Source organism: Thunnus maccoyii, chromosome 3, assembly GCF_910596095.1.
Source record: "Thunnus maccoyii chromosome 3, fThuMac1.1, whole genome shotgun sequence".
Classification (NCBI taxonomy): Eukaryota; Metazoa; Chordata; class Actinopteri; order Scombriformes; family Scombridae; genus Thunnus; species Thunnus maccoyii.
The window spans coordinates 15,000,100-15,018,272 of record NC_056535.1 but is presented as its reverse complement, the minus strand read 5'-3'; the positions used below and the strand labels follow the sequence as shown (position 1 = coordinate 15,018,272).

The 18,173-nt window shown below is 37.9% G+C and overlaps 1 protein-coding gene across 2 annotated transcripts; it reads right to left on the bottom strand.

Annotated features, from left to right (window-relative positions):
- Window positions 1-94: 94 nt before the first annotated feature.
- Window positions 95-16,469, bottom strand: cdk4 (cyclin-dependent kinase 4). Of its 2 annotated transcripts, XM_042406213.1 has the most exons (9): window positions 16,200-16,469; window positions 15,789-15,948; window positions 5,372-5,606; window positions 5,137-5,272; window positions 4,787-4,954; window positions 3,907-4,016; window positions 2,434-2,484; window positions 2,213-2,348; window positions 95-1,216 (listed from the first exon to the last, which is right to left on the bottom strand). In XM_042406213.1, exons 3-9 carry the CDS (start codon window positions 5,587-5,589, stop codon window positions 1,115-1,117), a joined length of 921 nt encoding a protein of 306 aa, XP_042262147.1. In that variant the 5' UTR covers window positions 5,590-5,606; window positions 15,789-15,948; window positions 16,200-16,469; the 3' UTR covers window positions 95-1,114. The 2 variants fall into 2 exon arrangements, with proteins under 2 accessions (XP_042262147.1, XP_042262146.1); XM_042406212.1 differs by lacking the exon at window positions 15,789-15,948.
- Window positions 16,470-18,173: the final 1,704 nt, after the last annotated feature.

Below are 18,173 nucleotides of genomic sequence, written 5' to 3'. Positions count from 1 at the left end.
GTCCCCCAAAGAATACTCCTTTAAAAAAATATTCCTTAATTCCTATGTGAAACACTTCCCTTAAACAATTCACCTGCAAAAAAACAAAAAAGGAAACAGTGCTTAACCATTTATTTGGTCAATTTTACAGGACAAACAGCAGGTGTGGTAAGGCTACTTGGTCTTTTTATTTTTGCTTGTATTTAATATAGTTCATCATATTTTCAACAAAACATTGTTAGTCCATTTCAGTTTCGTAGAATCACATTTATTGATTTTATATGGACTGCCATCTATGTAATAATACACAAATGAAGCCTGAATGTGATTAAAACTGTTTTTTTAATTTATTTGTAGTTGCAGTGCTGATTGATTTCAGATGGTTTTGGCAACAGACAAAAAAATGTTAAACATAAGAATGAAGTCCACCCCTTCAGTCTTCCAATAACAAAAACAATTTCTTTCACTTCATGAAAGTATTTGAGGGCAATACCAGTATTTTTTTGTGTCATGTGTGTCTTTCTTGTGCGTTTTTCTTCTTCTTATACTACTCGTTTCCTCTCATCATGATTTAAATACAATTATGTTTAATAATTATAATACAGATTTATTTCTGACACAGGCTTGTGGTGTTTTTGTTCCTTTTGTATGATAAATATGAACACAAATACAGTAAAATCACTAACGACTAGCTGTTCTAACCCTCTGAGGCGTCACTTCTGTCAGACTTTCTTGAGCCCATAACAAGAAAAGATGACATCCCTGCTTCCTTCTGTCTAAACACTGTACAAAATTAACAAGAGTAACATTTCAGAGTAGATGACAGATGTTTCTGTACGAGTCCCTGCTGACAAGACTGATACAGAAAGCCAACATCAAAAACACTGGTACTGTCCTTGAAGTCATGACATGTTAACATCATTAATTGTGACATTTACACATTGGAGGTTCGTTCCTCTTCATTTCTCAGGCTTCTTTTAATCCTTTGTGATGCAGGAGTAACAAAATATATCCCAAAGCATAACCCAGACGTCTCGAAAAGGCATGGCACTGACTGAAATTGAAATCTTTTACGGTTAGGCCAGGTCTAAACTTAGACACGGTTACCTCTCGTTGCATGTTTCATTGCATCATTTCAGCTTTTTGTCTGAGTCAATGTCTCCTCGTCCCGGAAATATGGATGTTCTAGTGCATTCAGGGCAGATATTCGTTTGAAGGGGTCAAAGGTTAGCATTTTCTGTGGAGGAAAGAATAGCAGAATATTAGAGCTGTGTCACCGTCAAATTTTAAGTCTTAAAGTATCAGTTCTACATTTTTAGAAATATACTTATTTGCTTTCTTGCTGAGAGAGTAAGGTGAGAAGATTGATGCTACTTCCATGTCTGTGTGGTAATTATGAAGCTGGTTAGCTTAGCATTATAATGGAAACAAGGGGAGAACAGCTAATCTGACTGTTCAGAAATAACAAAATCTGCCTACCACCACCTCTAAAGCTTATTAATTAACATGTTATAACTTGTTTATCTGTACAAAATCCATATTGCAAAAATGACAATTGGCCATTTTGCAGGATGTAATGTCCTGGACTATTTCTTGGCCGGGACCAGTTGCTAGGCAACGAGCAGAGACTCCAGGACATTACTGGTAAAAAAAAAAAGTCAAGAAATAGATCAATAAAAATTTAGCCTACAGAACTCTTTAGCTTCCGTTGGTCATTAGGAATTAGATATTTAATTTAGTGATTTAGTGATAGTCTAACTCTTGCTTAAAATGTTTTTTCTATAATTCTGCACTTAAACCTATATTTTCTAAATCATATGGAGAGAAACAGAATAAAATATATGTAGGAAGCAGAATAAAATATACTGTCATATTTGAGTATTATTTAAGATATGTTTTAGTCACTGGTTCAATCACAATGTTTCCTTCTTTAGATTTGCTGATAAACGTTACACCAATCAGTTTTGAGTTAAGTTTTATTTTCAGTTTTACCAGCACTGTGTAATCTCTCCCCTCGTTTCACCAGCTGGATAAGTAACATCACTTTCAAGAACTTGAAGTTTGCATCATTGAAATTCTTGTGGCTTGTTCACCAAACTTGGAGCAAAGAAAATTCCTCTGAGGTTGCTTATCTGTTAGTCCTGATTTAAACTCTGTATACAGATGAAAAATTGATCAATTACCAGGCAGGATGGGCTGCCACTTTAATGTTTAATTCATGGCAAAATCTTACCAGCAATAGTTGCGCCCCCTGCTCATTTATCTCTGGAACAAAGTCAGTGATTGGTCGAGGGAAGAGAGGGGGGAAGTTTTTTCTTGAAAGTGTAACATCAGTCGGCCACTCCTCCTCTGGTGGCAAGCCAAAAACTCTGAAAACAAACATCAGTTTTAATGAATTATCAGCCCGTGCATCTCCTAGTCTGGTAAAAGTGAGGGAAAATGTTTGATACTCACTGAAAAATTTTCCCAAGTTGGTCCACTTCTGAGTCTCCACAGAACAAAGGTCTAAAACAGAAAGTTTACACAAAAGTTAATAGATTGAAGCTGATTTATTGCCTGCTGATCATTACTTCGCCTTCACATGTGAATCAGCAAAGTAGCAAACAGATTAAGACACAGATTACCAGTTTTGCATGTGAATTATGAAAGATTAGTTAAATGATCAACTTTTTGCAACATCTCACCCAAATCAACTAATTTGTGTCTAATTAATGTTCATGAGTTATAACATTATAACACACAATATCTCTGCTGTGTCCATGTATCATTACATTGTCAACATCATTATATTAACTGTTGACAAAGCAATTATTCAAGGCATGAATCTCTATACCAAAGTTGGCCGCCGACTGTCTCCATGCAATGTGTCATTTTTACCACTAGATGTAGCTGTGGTGTATGTCTCTGCACTGGAGTGACTGGAAAGCTTTCTGCCATACATAGACAACCCAGTCACAAAATACTTAATATGGTCTCCAAGCAGAATGACTTGACCTAACAGATTATAGCATTTGATTGCAGAAAATGTTTGTGCACATGTTAACACCGGTCAATTTTTGGGTGTGTTGAAGCGGGTCAGAGTGTGTGATCTGTCAGTGGATTTGTATCAGCAGACATGATGCTGATGACAACTGGGTTCAAGAAGAACAGTTGCATTATATGTCAGCGCCCGAACTGTATTTTTGTATATTTGGAGTAAATTTATCGTACATCTGGTTGAAATAAAACACTTGGATGTGCTGTAATATAAGGTGTAACACTAAAGCCCAGCTGTTTCTCACCAGTTCACCTCCCGACAGTCTGAAGCTGCAGACCAGATTTCCCTAAGGCCACAGATAACCTCATAATGTGAGCCATTTACAGATAAAATCTGAACCCTGCTGAACTGCTGGTAAAGTCATCACTGCTTTGAGTTAAAAGCCTGATACCAACATCACAAGGTAACGAGTGTACCTGCGTCAGTCAATGAGATACAAGCCTAAAAGTTGGAGAAAACTGTGTAGTGTCTGAAGATCTGTTTTAGTGTGTTTGTTACTGTAGGCTGGAAAAAAATGCTACAAGTGAACATACTCCAGGCAGCAATTATGTTTTCTCTGAGCTGGCCTGAGGATATACACGAGAAACTAGAACTAACTTTATAAGCATAAACCTCCGCCTTGCAAAGATACATTCAGGATATGTAATCAAATCAAATGAATCAGATCACCAGCAAAATCCAATGAACTGTTGTTCTACTCTCTCTTTTCACCAAACTACATCAAAATCCGTTCATGTTACCTTTTCGAAAGGCAATCACAGTTATTTCAACCTGGATTTAACACACTGACACAGACATACACATATGCTGTATTGACTTATCATGTCATCATAACACAGGAACAATATGACGTGTCTTTTTCAGTATTGATCATTATTCTGCTGACTTACTTGCGTCTGAACATCTCAGCAAAGATGCAGCCGGTGCTCCAGATATCCACAGGTGTGGCATAACTCGACTGTAGCAAAACCTCAGGGGGTCGATACCACAGTGTCACCACCTGAGAGATACATATAAGTTAAAAAAATAAATAAGTAAGCGTTACAAACAAACAGTAACATTTATAGTAAATTAAGGAGTTAACTATACTGGTGGGTTTGCATGTTTTGCCTTGCTGATTTGTACTTGTGTCTATAGCTTAAAACTGTCCCTTAAATATGAATTCAAGGACAGCTACTGTCAAAACATCAAATTCATGCTAGTCGTTCATGCTTGTCAGGAAATTAAACTCAGAAGTCAAATAATAGGCAAACATGAACATTGACAAAAGTGTAATGTGAAGTTAGCAGCGTTTTACATTCACAAGGTTAATGTTTGGCAGCAGACTGTCAAGTGTGTCAAGACACTGAACACACCTACCATGAATAATCTCTGAAGGTCACTGAAACCGGCGGACTGAATGATTAAAATCCTTAAAAAATAACTATTGTGATGTACTGACTTTGGTATTACTTCCTGCACTGCTGTGCTGTGTGTGTAAAAATAATATTAATTGAGAAAGCAACCAATTTCTTTCCTTCAAAAATATATTTTTTGTTTTTCCTTCTGACCAGAACTAATGTGTCTTTTTCTGTAGCGGACCTCTGAAACATGTCATCAGTTCAACATCATGTTTATAAGCAATTCTAATAGAATTAGGAAAAGCCATTAAATAACAAGGTGATAAAACAATGCTTTTTGAGCTGTTTAAGAGGTATTTTATGCTGGTATGCTGTGAGAAAATACGGTTTACATGACACAATAAACAACTGGTAACATCCGGGTTCTTACCACAGGAGTGAGGGCCATGTGGCAGCTGTAGATCCTGGCCAGTCCGAAGTCGGCCAGCTTCACCTGGCCCTGGCTGGTTACCAGAATATTCTCTGGTTTCAGGTCTCTGTGCATGACACGGTTAGAGTGAAGGAATGCAAGACCGCACAGCAACTGCCTCATCAGGTCCTGCGAAAAACACACACTCACTTCAAAACAAGCATATCTGAAGTGAAACTAAATATTTCAACAGATATTATGCTTCAAAAAGAGACTAAATAACAAAAAGCTCCATCTTTTCAATACAGTTTTCTCCCTTCTGACCTATCTGAAAAGTTCATAGTTTAGATGTTGTTTCAGTCAGTTCGTACTTTTATGCGGTCAGGGGATAATCCTGGAGCTGGAGCTCTCTCTAGGTACGTCTTGAGGTCTTGGTCCACATGTTCAAACACTAGAGTGACTTTAGTCTCCTGGTCCGACCTCTGGGTGGCACATACATCCATAAGCCTGGCATGTACAAGAAAAACAGTGACTTCTGTGAGAGGTGTTCACAGTGAATTGTAGACAACACAGACTAAACAGACAACACTTTGATAACTGTCTTACCTGACCACATTGGGGTGGTCAAACTGCTCCAGCCTTCTCAACAGAGCCACCTCTCTGACTGTGGAGACTGGGAGGCCATTTTGGTCTGTCTGGACACGCACGCTCTTCAGAGCCACAAACTGCCCGCTCTCCGTGTCCCGGGCCTTATAAACTGTCCCATAAGCGCCCCCTCCGATCTCTGCCACTGGCTCATACTGGATGCTGGAGCCGTGGGCCATGACCAGGTTCAAACAGACTGAAAGACAAAATATGACAGACATAAGAGATGCAAAAGCGACAAAATCTTTACTTGATGAGACGATGAAAGGTGATAATGTTACATGGAGAGTACACTGTTTTATCTGAATAAAATATAAGACATGTCTTATTGTCAGTAGCCTCCATCACCCCAATTGCCGTCTATTGTGGGACATCTTACTTCTATGGACTTTGACAAGCACAACATTGGAAAAAAACAACAACAATCACTTCAATTCACTTATTCACTTATCACTTATTCCACCACAACAGTCTGTTCTGAAAGTGTGAACTCCTCCCTAAACAAGTAGGAAACAGAGATTTTGTAACATCGCGCCAACATGCAGCCTGAAGCTGATCTCCTGAAAGTGAACAGGAACAAACTAGGAAATCTTACCTTTACTTTATACACATCACTATATAATAGAAAACAACATAGTCTCTCCCCATTACCCTTCCTCTTGGGTCTCACTGTCAACCAAAACACCCCTCGACCCAACCCCATCCGGTCTACAGCTTATGAATGAAAATAGGAAGTATGGTTGCATCAGAAATCTGATGTAATACCATAAAGATACTTGAAGGAGATACAGCTTGTAGACTTAATGAAAACAGGCATGCCGACGAAGGCGAGACACAAAAAAACATCCAACAACCAACAATCCCTGAAATAAATCCCACAGATCTGGGATAAGTAATGAATTGTTAATTGATATTATTATTATTTATTATCTTTATTTTAGTTTCTTTTTTGTTTCCTTTTCTTCAAACGTCTCTTCATATTTGTCATTTCTTATTATTATAGTATTATAGTCTATATCCAAATACAATAGAAGTTTGTATCTCTAAATGTTGTAAATTATAATAAGACTATGAGTCTACAGACAGTTAGCAGAGCTGTGAGACTAAACTTAGGCACAGTGGGGCTTTGAGCTAAATGCTAGAGTGAATGACAATATTAACAGGTGGATGCTTGGCAGATTTATTGTTTACAATTATTTACCATTATTTCATCAATAGCGAACATGGAGTAGCCTGTTAGCATGCTAACATCTGCTAACTGGCATAAAGTACAGCTGAGACTGATGAAAATGTCTATTTTAAAAACCAAAGACTCGACAAATTAACATTTTAACCAAATAATAGATGAAAATTTATCCATCCAATACTTGTTTAAGTATTTCAGTCTGAACCAAAGTGTTGGACCGACCATCGTTATGATCCATAGAGACGCCACTAGCGTAGCTAAAAACGACAATGAACATCTGACATTAACATAACAGTTTAATGAACTCTCCATGAACTCTCTGTACTGGACAAGTAATGAACTCTCTCATATTCTGGCTGTGAGAAGCTGGTGAATCCCGGGCAATAAAAGACAGAACTGTGCTTGAGGCTAAGAAATAACACACTGCAGAAATTGAAACTCAATTCCCACCAAACCTTTTACAATCAAAATTAACAGATGCTCCTCAACAGCTCTTGTGCTTGAATATCCATTTCTGAATGAGTACAATATTTTCAGTCACATTGCCAGCAGTCTGTCTCAGAAATAACTTTTCAACCACTTTCAAGTGTCAACAGAAGACACTTTCATGTTCAGACCTCTCTTTATAGGAAAGTCTACTGTGTTTGTGTTTTCTTGAGCTCTGAAAATTCCTTCAAATACTGTTTCATTTCACCTGTAGCAGCACCACCCTTTGTTTTACTTGTTTAATGTGATTCAAGCTTTTGCAGCCAGATGACCTCAGCTTGTTAGGAGAGAGTTGTTATTCCAGGCGTTCTCCAGTGACTCCACAGCTGCCGGATGCATCAGCGCGAGGAGGAGGAGGAGGAGGAACGCAGCGGTGTGGAGGAGAGCTTCATTTAGGAATAAGTCACAGCAGCTGGCAACGTATGAAGCAGTAAACCAACCGGCCCTCATCATCAGTGTCCAGACAGGGGAAGTGGAGCAGTCTTGTCTGTTCTCACTGACAGTCTAACCCAACAAACTGAGCTGGTGTAACAACGCACTCTACAAACCAGGACAAGGGCTGTTTTTCTGCTTATGTTATTCCACTTGTAAAACAGACTGCTTCACACTGTCTGCCAGTGTAGTGTGGTGAGAGGGCAGCTGAATACAGAGGCGGCAGCATCAAAGAGAAGGATGCTGTACAACCCAACCTCCTGATGAGAAGAAGCACCAAGAGTTAGCTGAGCTCTTCTGGTTCTGCGCTGTATGAACCTGTAGTGTGGCTGTGAAAATATCAGCTAGTAGAGGAGAGTTAGCAATGTGACTAAAACCTTTATCTATATAAATAAACATTAATGAGTTGAATAGCACATTTTTAAAAACAAAACACGACTGAAAAAAAACGTATAAATGAATAAGTTGAAATCTGAATGAAAGTGTTTTGTATTAAATATCTAAAGAAAAAAAACATGATACTTCATTACAATGATACCGATATATTCTGTAATTCAATTACATCATAAAGAAGATATGGTCACTGATTTGCAACATTACTCACAATGACCTAACACAACCGGAGATATTAAAGTACAGTTACCTTAGTATACAAGCTAAAGCTAAATATCTCACACTGGATACATTTCTATTGTCTCATATTATACAAAACAATCAGCTAGAGGCCTGCAACTAATGAATTTTATGATTATTTCATTATTGAGTAATTTTTTGGTCTGTCAGAAAATAGTGAAAAATGTCGATCACTGTTTCACAAAGCCAAAGATGCAGCCTAAAATGTCGTGTTTTGTCCCTATCAACAGCAACCCAAAGATATTCAGTTTTCAATCATAGAAGAGTAAAGAAACTGAAAATATTCCCATTCAAGAAGTTGGAGCCAGATCATTTTTTCTTTGAAAAAAAATGACTCAAAATGAGGAATCAATCATCAAAATAGTTTCTGATTAATTTTTGTAATTGACTAATCATTGCAGCCCTAATCAGCTATATTTATTAAACACCAAAAAGGTGAAAAAGTTTAAACACAATCAGGCTGCTATGAACATTACCAACCTACCATTAAAATATATGCAAACTCTAAACATGCATTATTAGAGTGGCGAGTAGAACAAGCTGTAAACACAACACTGACACATTATCACCTTATTAAACTGCATTAAGTCATTGGAGTCGTGATTCTGGACAAATGTAAGTCCAACATTCACTCTCCTGTCAACTGTTCACTAGCTAGTTTCTAACCTTGTCTGTCTATCTTTGTTTGTCTGTAGATTTTAGAGCTTGTTTGCTGGAAAACAGCCGCCCACTGTGACTAGAAATGACGCAGATGAGTGAACCGAAACAGTAAAGTTGTAGGCTGGAAAACAATGAGCTGAGAGACAATGAGCTACAACACTCTGTAGGGTTGAGAGGAACCACAAAGTTGGGTGATGATTCTCTGTGGGTTTGTCACTGAAGACGACCCCCTTTAAAATACAAGTAGTCGTTTGACCCATCATATTAAAATATTGATTGGTGCAGCTTTAACAATAGATAGAAGTGATAAAGGCTTCACCCACACGGTTCCCCTTCTCAGTGCAGTAGTAGAGTAGTTCATAAATAATTCTCAGTATGTTTCAATCATCCTGGCAGCAGGTGTGAACTATGCTTGGAGCTAACTTGTGCACGCCTTTTTTTTTTTTTTTTTTTTGCTATCCAGCTCTCAGTGCCGACATCTATTAAAGTGATGCCTCATAAGAGCTCTCCAGGTACTTTGGGTGCAAAGCGCTGAAATGTGTGACATTTTTAGTCAGATCTAAAGAGGAATTTACCAATGCTGCTTCTACAGGCTTCCCACACATACCCACAGACAAAATTTCAAAACTTTTTCATGACTTTTCAAGGACCCATAATATAATTTCCATGACCATTCACAACCTTTAAACACATGAACAGGAGGGTACTTTACTTAATCATTGTATTAAAATTAAACAGCAACCTTTTTCTTTTTTTTCCTCTAATAGTCGGTTATTTTCATCCACTTCAAATACTCCAGGCTACAGGCACTGTCATTACATTGCCCTTTATTACAGAAATAGCTTTACAGGCACTTAGAATAACAAAGCCTGGCACTGGCATTCAAGCGTCAGGGAAAACTGAACTGACTAATACACGATTAAAATTGTATTATCAACTCAAAAAAAGGCTTTAACAAAAAACACCTCTTGCCCCACAAGATGTGATACAACTACTCAAACATGCTATATTCAATTATTAGCTGCTCTAGCATGGCTTTCCTTTGAAGTTATTATGAACTGTTTGGCACAACAAGCCTGTGCACACTGCATGCACAAATGTACACAATGTATTCTTGAACAATTACAGATATGCCCTTCATATGACAGCCATAAGAAAACAAAGCAGTATGATGCTACATCAAGCAAATAACTAACATTCAACCATCATGGTTTGTGTTTTAAGTTTGAACTCAACATTCAGGTCTACTCCTCAATTTTTTTTGTAATTTCTATTCAATGTCCTTGTCTAAATCTGACAGGCTTGCTCTCTTGTTTTTCGCTGTGTGCCGCAGGCTATCTGACTTAATGATAAATGTCATTTCGAGTCGCCTCTGCCTTCTCTGCAAATTCATCAGCAGACTGCTCAAAATGTTGAATGCCTGACTCGGGCTGTTTTCTTTTTTAGCTTCATTTCCTGAAGTTCATCTGCTATGCTCTTCCTTTTGTCAGCTTTTAATTTGCTTTCTTTTTCTTTTCTCTTGTTGTCAAGGTATGCCACACACCTTTTTTCTAGCGCTTGAAGCAGACATCTGAAGCTTCTTGGTGATGGTGACTTTCTCAAGGCCACAAGCTGCCCAGATGCTATCAACTATTCAATCTTCCTTCATATTCTCCACCATGACTTGCTTATTCACCGAAAACCCCTCGCTCCACACTGGCTTGTCCATGGGACAGATTTTGGATCACAACTTCTCCAGCCAGACTGTGCAGCAGTGATCTTGTGGAGCAGCACATCAAGACCGTCAAACTTGGGATGAAAATGAGCAAAAGCAGAAGATGACGCAGCAACAAGGAATTCTCTGAATTCTTCTAAGACTTGGTCACAGTTTATTATGCACCCACTTGGTTTGCAGCAACCAGTGTATGAAGGACTCCTTTCATCTTCTCCGCACACACGGGTCCTTCTTGGAAACCATCAGTCTGGGGTCAAGACACTGCATATTTCTTACCAGCAGGTGGTTCACTGATGCCTAAAGCAGGAGTTTAGTTAAGAGAGTTGTAAGAAAGGCCCTGGTCTCCATTCCAATTTCTAGCACCTGCCTCTCTGTGATTTTGCTTGTGCCTCTGAGCTGTCTGATGAATGTTTCTGCCACAAATCCAACATCAATTTTGCCAGCATCCTTGTGGAGGGAACAATCGTCAGTGCTGATCAGGAGAAGCTTCTGCATGTTGGTGGCTTGTTTCAGGACGCTGTCCTTTATAAACTGCTCCATAAGCCCTTACAGCAAAGACAAGTAAGATGCAGCAACGAATGTGTTGAGGTAGGCGGCTTTAGTGCTCCCACATGTAAACCGTCCAGCGATCTTGGTGTCTGGGAACATCTTCGAAAACAGGGCCCAAACATCACTACATGAATAGTATGAACAGTGCAAAACCGCCACTTTAAAGTAATGATCTCAAAGATTTTCATTTAAATAAATGTTTGTTAAGTCACTATCTATTGCCAAATGAGGTTAATTACAGTTGTGATTGCATGTACCACTTATTGCCAAAGGTGTCGCCAAAGAGAACAAAACAAAAGATCTTCAAGATTGTTACTTTCAGTAACAGTCAAACAGGACAGTCAAAGTCCTGTTAGCAACTGGTGCTGGTGTTTAAGCGCTTTGCTTCATTGGTGTAGCACCCAACGTGCTCTGGTCGGAAGCAGACCCTGGTCCACTTGCTGGCTTTGCTGTGCTTTTTCACCAAGTTGAAAAATGTCAAGATTGGGGGGTCATCTTGCGAAGTCTTCTCATGTTGGATGTGCTTCATTCCTTTAACATAACTTGTGAGGACTGCCTCCCCCATGTTGCTAATATCAAAGCTCTTTAAGCAAAGCTTTCATGTAGCACATCCAGCATCTTTTTCTGCTTCTAACCAAAGTTTATATCAGTCATTAGAGAGCCGTGAAATATAAACTACCGGACAGTGGTGTGAAATTGAAGGGTCATAACATAGTCACAGAATGTTACATTAGGCCAAAAGCTACAGAAATTTGGACTTGCACATCAAAACTATACGTGGAAGATTATCCACAGAAGATTACTGTAACATAGTGTAATTAATTTCATTACAGACAGCACAATTAAATTCCATGACTTTTCCAAAACTTTTGATGATTTTACTGAATTTCATGACTTTTCCAGGCTAGGAAAATGAGATTTTAAAATTCCATGATTTTTCCAGGTTTTCCATGACCATGAGAACCCTGCTTCTACAATCACCAAATGTTTTACAATCCATGAACGCAGGACAAAGTACCTGACCTGAGAGAAGTCAAATGACTCACTGAATGGAATGCCATTTTAAAGCAAATACACTTAACGCAGGACTTTTGGTCACCGCTCTGCCAGCACAGGAAGCACCTCTAACCAAACTGCTTTTCTGTCCCACTGCTCCACACGTTCCTCCGGCTTTTCCATCAACTCCACCCCTGTGGCCTCCTGCCAGGCAGCAGGCATACAAACAGTAAACAGCCTCGTCTCACTTCTTCCCCTCCTTTTGTTCCAAGTCAAAGCCTTTAATCTGTCAAACCAGTATGATACTATTCCCCTGGAGTGGGAGGAAGCCTCACCTACTCCGTTTCCATCTGTGCTTTCCCCCACCTCCACCAACTCCATAATCATACCTGTCACCTTTACACCCAGCACACATCTCTCTGCTGCTCCTGTTCTTCCTACAGTACAATTTTGGCTCACCTATTCACTGGTGGCAGTTCAGTGGTCAGCTATTTTCTCCTATGTGTAGTTCAGTTTCAACACCATTTATTTATTACCTACCAAAGCACTGCCAGTGAAATAAAATATTATTCTCCTATATTTTATTCAGTTCTTGTGTATAAATGTTACAGGTTAAATAGTAAATTTGCATCTTTTCTTGGAAAGCTGAGTCTTGACTTAATTTTACCACAATTTTCATAATCTAATACATATTACACTGTTTTTTGTGTGATTTTATACATTTTAGAGAGTCCGTCTTAAATCCAGGATTATGTAAATATATATATAACTAATTTGATAGTTTGGATTCAGTCAACTAATGCTGTACTCAGAGAAGTGTGTGTGACTTTGACGTTAAGAGTAAAAAGCTAAACTTCTTTAGAGCCCTGCTGCTGTGTCAGACTGTGTATAAGCTCTGAACACCTTGGACTCGTTAAAAGGCAGAAAAATGTTTCTGCGTAGGGGAGTGAAAAAAAAAAAAAGTACAGCAACAAAAAAAGACCAGAAACACACTCTGCTGAAAGCCAAACACTTCAAAAAGGAATTCACTCTTTTGTTGTACACCACTTTAATTTTCCAAGGTTAGTACTCCAAAATCGAATGCTCTAAATAGCTGTCAAAATTTTTGTTTACAGCATGAGACAGCTTTTTTTGAAATGCAATTTTGTACACATGATTTTCAACCTAAGATGTACCTATAATAAGGGTTCATTATATCTTAGGGTATTCAGTGAAGTGATAATCGATCGGGTTAAAACACTGCTAAAAATAAACATGACCTTAGCCAACATCGGGCTTGAATGTTTGTAGCCAAAGATTTGAATATTCACATAAGCTGCCAAACCACAATTAATGAAGTGGTCAGTATAATTCAAAGTGCACCGTAGTTAATAAGAAGGAAGTGATGTTGCATTATTCATGTCGAACACACCACATTTCTTCCGATTATGCAAACAAAATGTTGAGTCAGTGTCTGCGGATAAGACTCTGCCTGCATGCCGTGTGTCTGCAAAAAAATCCAAATTCCTGTTATCCATGTCATCACTGAGATGAGGATTAGACTGTCAACAACATTTTCTTTTCTGCTGACTCCATTCAGCAATACAGGAAAAATTATATCACCAATAAAACCAAAGAAACTTGTGTTGATTTTTTTTTCCCACCTCATGAACAAACTGTAACTTAATGACTCTTCTCTAAAACTGTCAATCTTAATTTATAAAGATTTGCATAACTACATAATCAAAAAGCAAAAAACTCAACTACACGGGTTAAACATTATTTGTATTGCTACATACATCTACAGACAACCAGTAAACAATCACTTAACTAATGAAACTAATCACATAAATTAATCACATAAAGATTGTTTTTAGTTTTTGTTTAGTGTGTTTTTGTTACAATCTTGCAGAAATCAAAATTCATTACTCATAGTTTTTAATTATTGAACTTGTTTAAATAATTAAATACCTTTTTTAAGCGCATAAACAACATGATAAATCATCTATATTTCCAAAATTCTGGCCTCATTCATCTATTTTCTAATAAAGTTATTACAAGACTCAGAATGAGGAATATGTATCTTTTTATATTAAAAATATATAAATATTACAAACACAATAATACTGAATGCTTTCAATTATTATTTATGATACATTTATATAGAATCAAATGTGTAACAATTTTCAGGCAACTAACAACTAAGAATTAATATTTTAAACAATCAAAATTTTTTTTTTCCCATTTGAAAGGCTACACGGATGCATTTTGTCTTAGTTTGACAATAAAAATTCACAAAACTTCTTAGTATGACAGTGCAATCAATGTAAAACATAATGCCGACATATTTTGTATATCGCGTGCTAAAAGTGACCTGACGGTGCACCAACAAAAAGCTCCTCTGATGTTTGGAACATATGAGTGCACAGGTTGTCCAGATGTTGGTTGTATTATAAAAGCCATTAAGCTGATTTTTATCATCCACCACTGATGCCAGTAGGCAGACTGTCACAGAAAGGCCAAGAAACAGAGAACATATCTGAAAAAACAGTAAAGTGAGAGTCCGAGTGATTTTTTATAGTTTGAAATTCTGGTAACGATATATAGGATGATTTTCTTCTCATTCTTTTTTAGTTAAAAACGCAAAACTTAAATATTTTTCATGAGGAGAAACATTTCAGTGCTCCATCTGTGGAGAACAAAATAACAGTGGAAATCATGAACCACTTTGCCAATTCAAATAATCTCAGTTAATTGTTACATAGTTCGTCCACTTTTTCCCTGAACTAAGTGATCACACCAACATTCAAAATACACTTTGGTACACACGTCAGTACGTAGTCGCAGTTACATTCAGTTCAGCACAAAACTAGATCCGTAGAAGCACAGTTTATAAGTTTAATAGCCAAGCAGCCACGTGTTTGCGACACAGTTATCTCATTGTGATAGTTTGTGGCTTTTGCTGCCTTTCAGAAAACTTTTAAGTAGCAAGTATTGACAGCTGAGTTGACACAGCTCGCTCAAGTCACCAGTGAGGAGCTCAACTGTGACTCCAAAGCAGCTGATTCGGTCAGTGATGATGGTTTTTCATTGCAGTCAGTTCAGGGGTAAAAGATTTGTCCCTACATGTATACTAATCACCTCTAAAACAAACTATATGAGACCATCACTGCTTCTATACTGCCTCAAACATCTTTTCTTGTTACTTATACACGCACCGATACTGATCAATCTGGGATAAGCTAATACTGGCGGATAATATCTCCTGGGCCACTTTTATCTGTCCGATCCCTGCGGTGTCCTCACCTGAGTTTCACTGCAGGGTAAAACACAACTAATTGATTGATCACTGGATTACTGATCTATCTTGTTAGAAGTACTTACTGTCTCACAATGAATCATCAGGCGTTTGATCATTTGTCAAACCTCCTGTGGGCAGGAAGTGGTCAGGCTGTACATGACTTGTCACCCTAGAAACATCTGCTCTTCCCCCCCCCCCCATCCCTCCCCTTATTTCCTTGTTTAGTAACAACACCAGCAGGGGATAGAGGGAGAAGACTTTGCACACAACATCTGGAAGTTTCACATGTGTCTCCCAACACTGGAGGTCATTCATCTGACCGCCTGTAATGGCAGCTATTGATTACCAGGAGGAAAGCCTGTCATTATTGATTACCAGACAAACGGAAGTTGACATTTCTCTTCCTCATTTAATCCATCGATCTGGCTTGATAAAAACTCACATTAAGCCGGACATTGAAGGCCAGCTTGTGGGCGGAGGCAGAGAGAAACAGGCCCGACACGTGGTGCTCCTCCATGGCGCTCCTTTGTTAATTAAACAGGCAAAGAAAAGTGCAGCAACAAACAGGCCACACAGACTTTCTCTCCTCACCTACATGTTCACTGACGTGGCGGAGAAGGAAAAACAGTAAAAAAAAACAAACAAACAAAAAAAAAACACACACACACACAAACACAGACATAGCTGGAGCTTGATGATCTCCGCCTGCAATAACTTCCATTTCCACATTATCTGTGCCACATTACATAAACGTCTCATGTCCGCTGCCCAAGTGTCACACACACATACACACACATCAACACACTCACACACATGGATCACAAGCATGTAAAAGACATGTAAGCCCACTCACCTCGGCTGCTCTTTGCTGTGGCAGGTAAGCTTTGGCTTTAGCTTTATGAGGAGGACATGCTAATTGATCTGCCACGTATAACTCCTGCAGAAATGGGTCAGAAGTGGCAGGTCGGGTTTGAGCTGAGGTTTTCCAGCCCTGACACCGGGTCTGATGAGGACAAGAAGCCAATCGACCGATATGATTTCGGCCTTTTTCTTCCAGTCTACACTCTTTTAGGGTTGTCGCTTCCTGTTGCTTCAAGCAACTCTAGTCGGAGGCGGAGCTTCAATCTTCAGCTGCACATCATGTTATGTGGCATCCAAACTTTTAAGTGACAGTTTTAATCCTGACATGCAGGAGGATTTTAGTCTGCGGTTGTAAAAATGTTTTCTGGAGAGAGTTTGTTTATTTCAGATGCTAAAAATTTAAACCACACCTGTTATTTCAGCATGCCACGAAGATGTTTTCTTAGTTTAGTAAAGTTTATTTGTTTTCTTAAGGAATAAAACAGACACAAAAAACATAAAACGTTCAGGAGTAAAAATGATTGTGCTGATGAGATTTAAAACAACAACAACAATAATATCTACAATTAAAGTTTATCGATGAGGAAAGAAAAAAACAGAAGGAAAGAAGACAACTCGATTACATGTGCTGATAATAAAATAATTAATAATAAATAAGATATTGTTGGCATGACTGCTGGGAAAGATGCTGCAGTAGGAGATAAAGGTTTGACTCATCAAATAAGCTTTAAGTATATATTTTACATTTCTTGGTAAAGGTTGAATCAAGTCTGAATTTTGTGCATCTGAGTAAAAATTACATCTGTGACAGATTTTTAATATCATTTATTTTTTTGACATCAGTTTACTACATCAATCCTGTGATTGTTCTGCTCATAACAAATTCATCATATTTATTTTACAGTTGTGGGTGTAACAAAGCAAACTCTAATTACAAAATATAATAATTGTAATAAAATGAAACAAGTGAAGTGAAGACTATTGAAAGACAGGAAATGGGGGAAAATGTTTCCTGAATAGAGAAAAGACTCAGTAATTATTAGTTAATATATCAGGAGAAATATGTGTACTTGTACTTATACTTGAACAGATGTGCTACCCATGCTCATACAATACATATACACACATACATCCATCTACAGCTACCTTTGCACATTAAACTGAATGAAAAACACAGAATTTGCAGAGTTCCCATTATATCTCCACTATGTCCCTAAAGCCCATAATGAACTGAAAAAAGGGCCTTTGCTGCTTCCTCTGCTTGGAATCAGTTGCAAAATTACCCGAATCTTCAGGAGTCTCACTGGATGCATTTAAAGTATTTCTAAATGACTTGAAGTCAGAAACATCTGGCTGTTGATGTTTTGACTGACTCATATTGCCCCTGTTTGATCCCTGATGATCCCTGTTGATGACTTGGAACGAATACTGATGAGTATTTTTAATATTTTATGATTCTGTAATTTATTCTTTATTTTCATTGTAAATTTTTATGTTTTTTTCATGTCTGCAGCTCTTTTAATTGTGCTGCTGCCTATCTTGGCCGGGACGCTCTTGTAAAAGAGATTTTTAATCTCAATGAGACTTTTTGGTTAAATAAAGGTTAAATAAAATAAATATCTAATAATATAATCATATTTCAAACTTGACATCATTTCACATAGTAATTTTGATGAAAGAATATGTAAAGAACGCAAAGACTTGTTTTCCCTGAGCTCATATATGTTTTTGTTGGTCAAAATGTCTGAAGCCAGTTAGACTTCACTAACTTTACTTGTTATCAGGGACATGCTGCAATAAAAAAAAAAGTAAATATACGTATAATAATGTAATAGCTACACAGCGTGTTTCGATGATGAAATGATTTATTTTGCATGTGGGAATCAGTTATTGAAATAAAAACGGTGTTCAGTCATCAGTATGATGGCTACACTGATGGCTGCTGGGATTAATCTTAAAATATAAA

Excerpts from the sequence above, each read along its gene's own strand:
- cdk4 (XM_042406213.1), bottom strand. The coding sequence starts at position 5,589 with ATGGCCCACGGCTCCAGCATCCAGTATGAGCCAGTGGCAGAGATCGGA. Across the intron at positions 2,485-3,906 it reads GCTGAGATGTTCAGACGCAA|ACCTTTGTTCTGTGGAGACT; the intron begins GTAAGTCAGCAG and ends TTTCTGTTTTAG. Across the intron at positions 1,217-2,212 it reads AGGGGGCGCAACTATTGCTG|AAAATGCTAACCTTTGACCC; the intron begins GTAAGATTTTGC and ends TTTCCTCCACAG.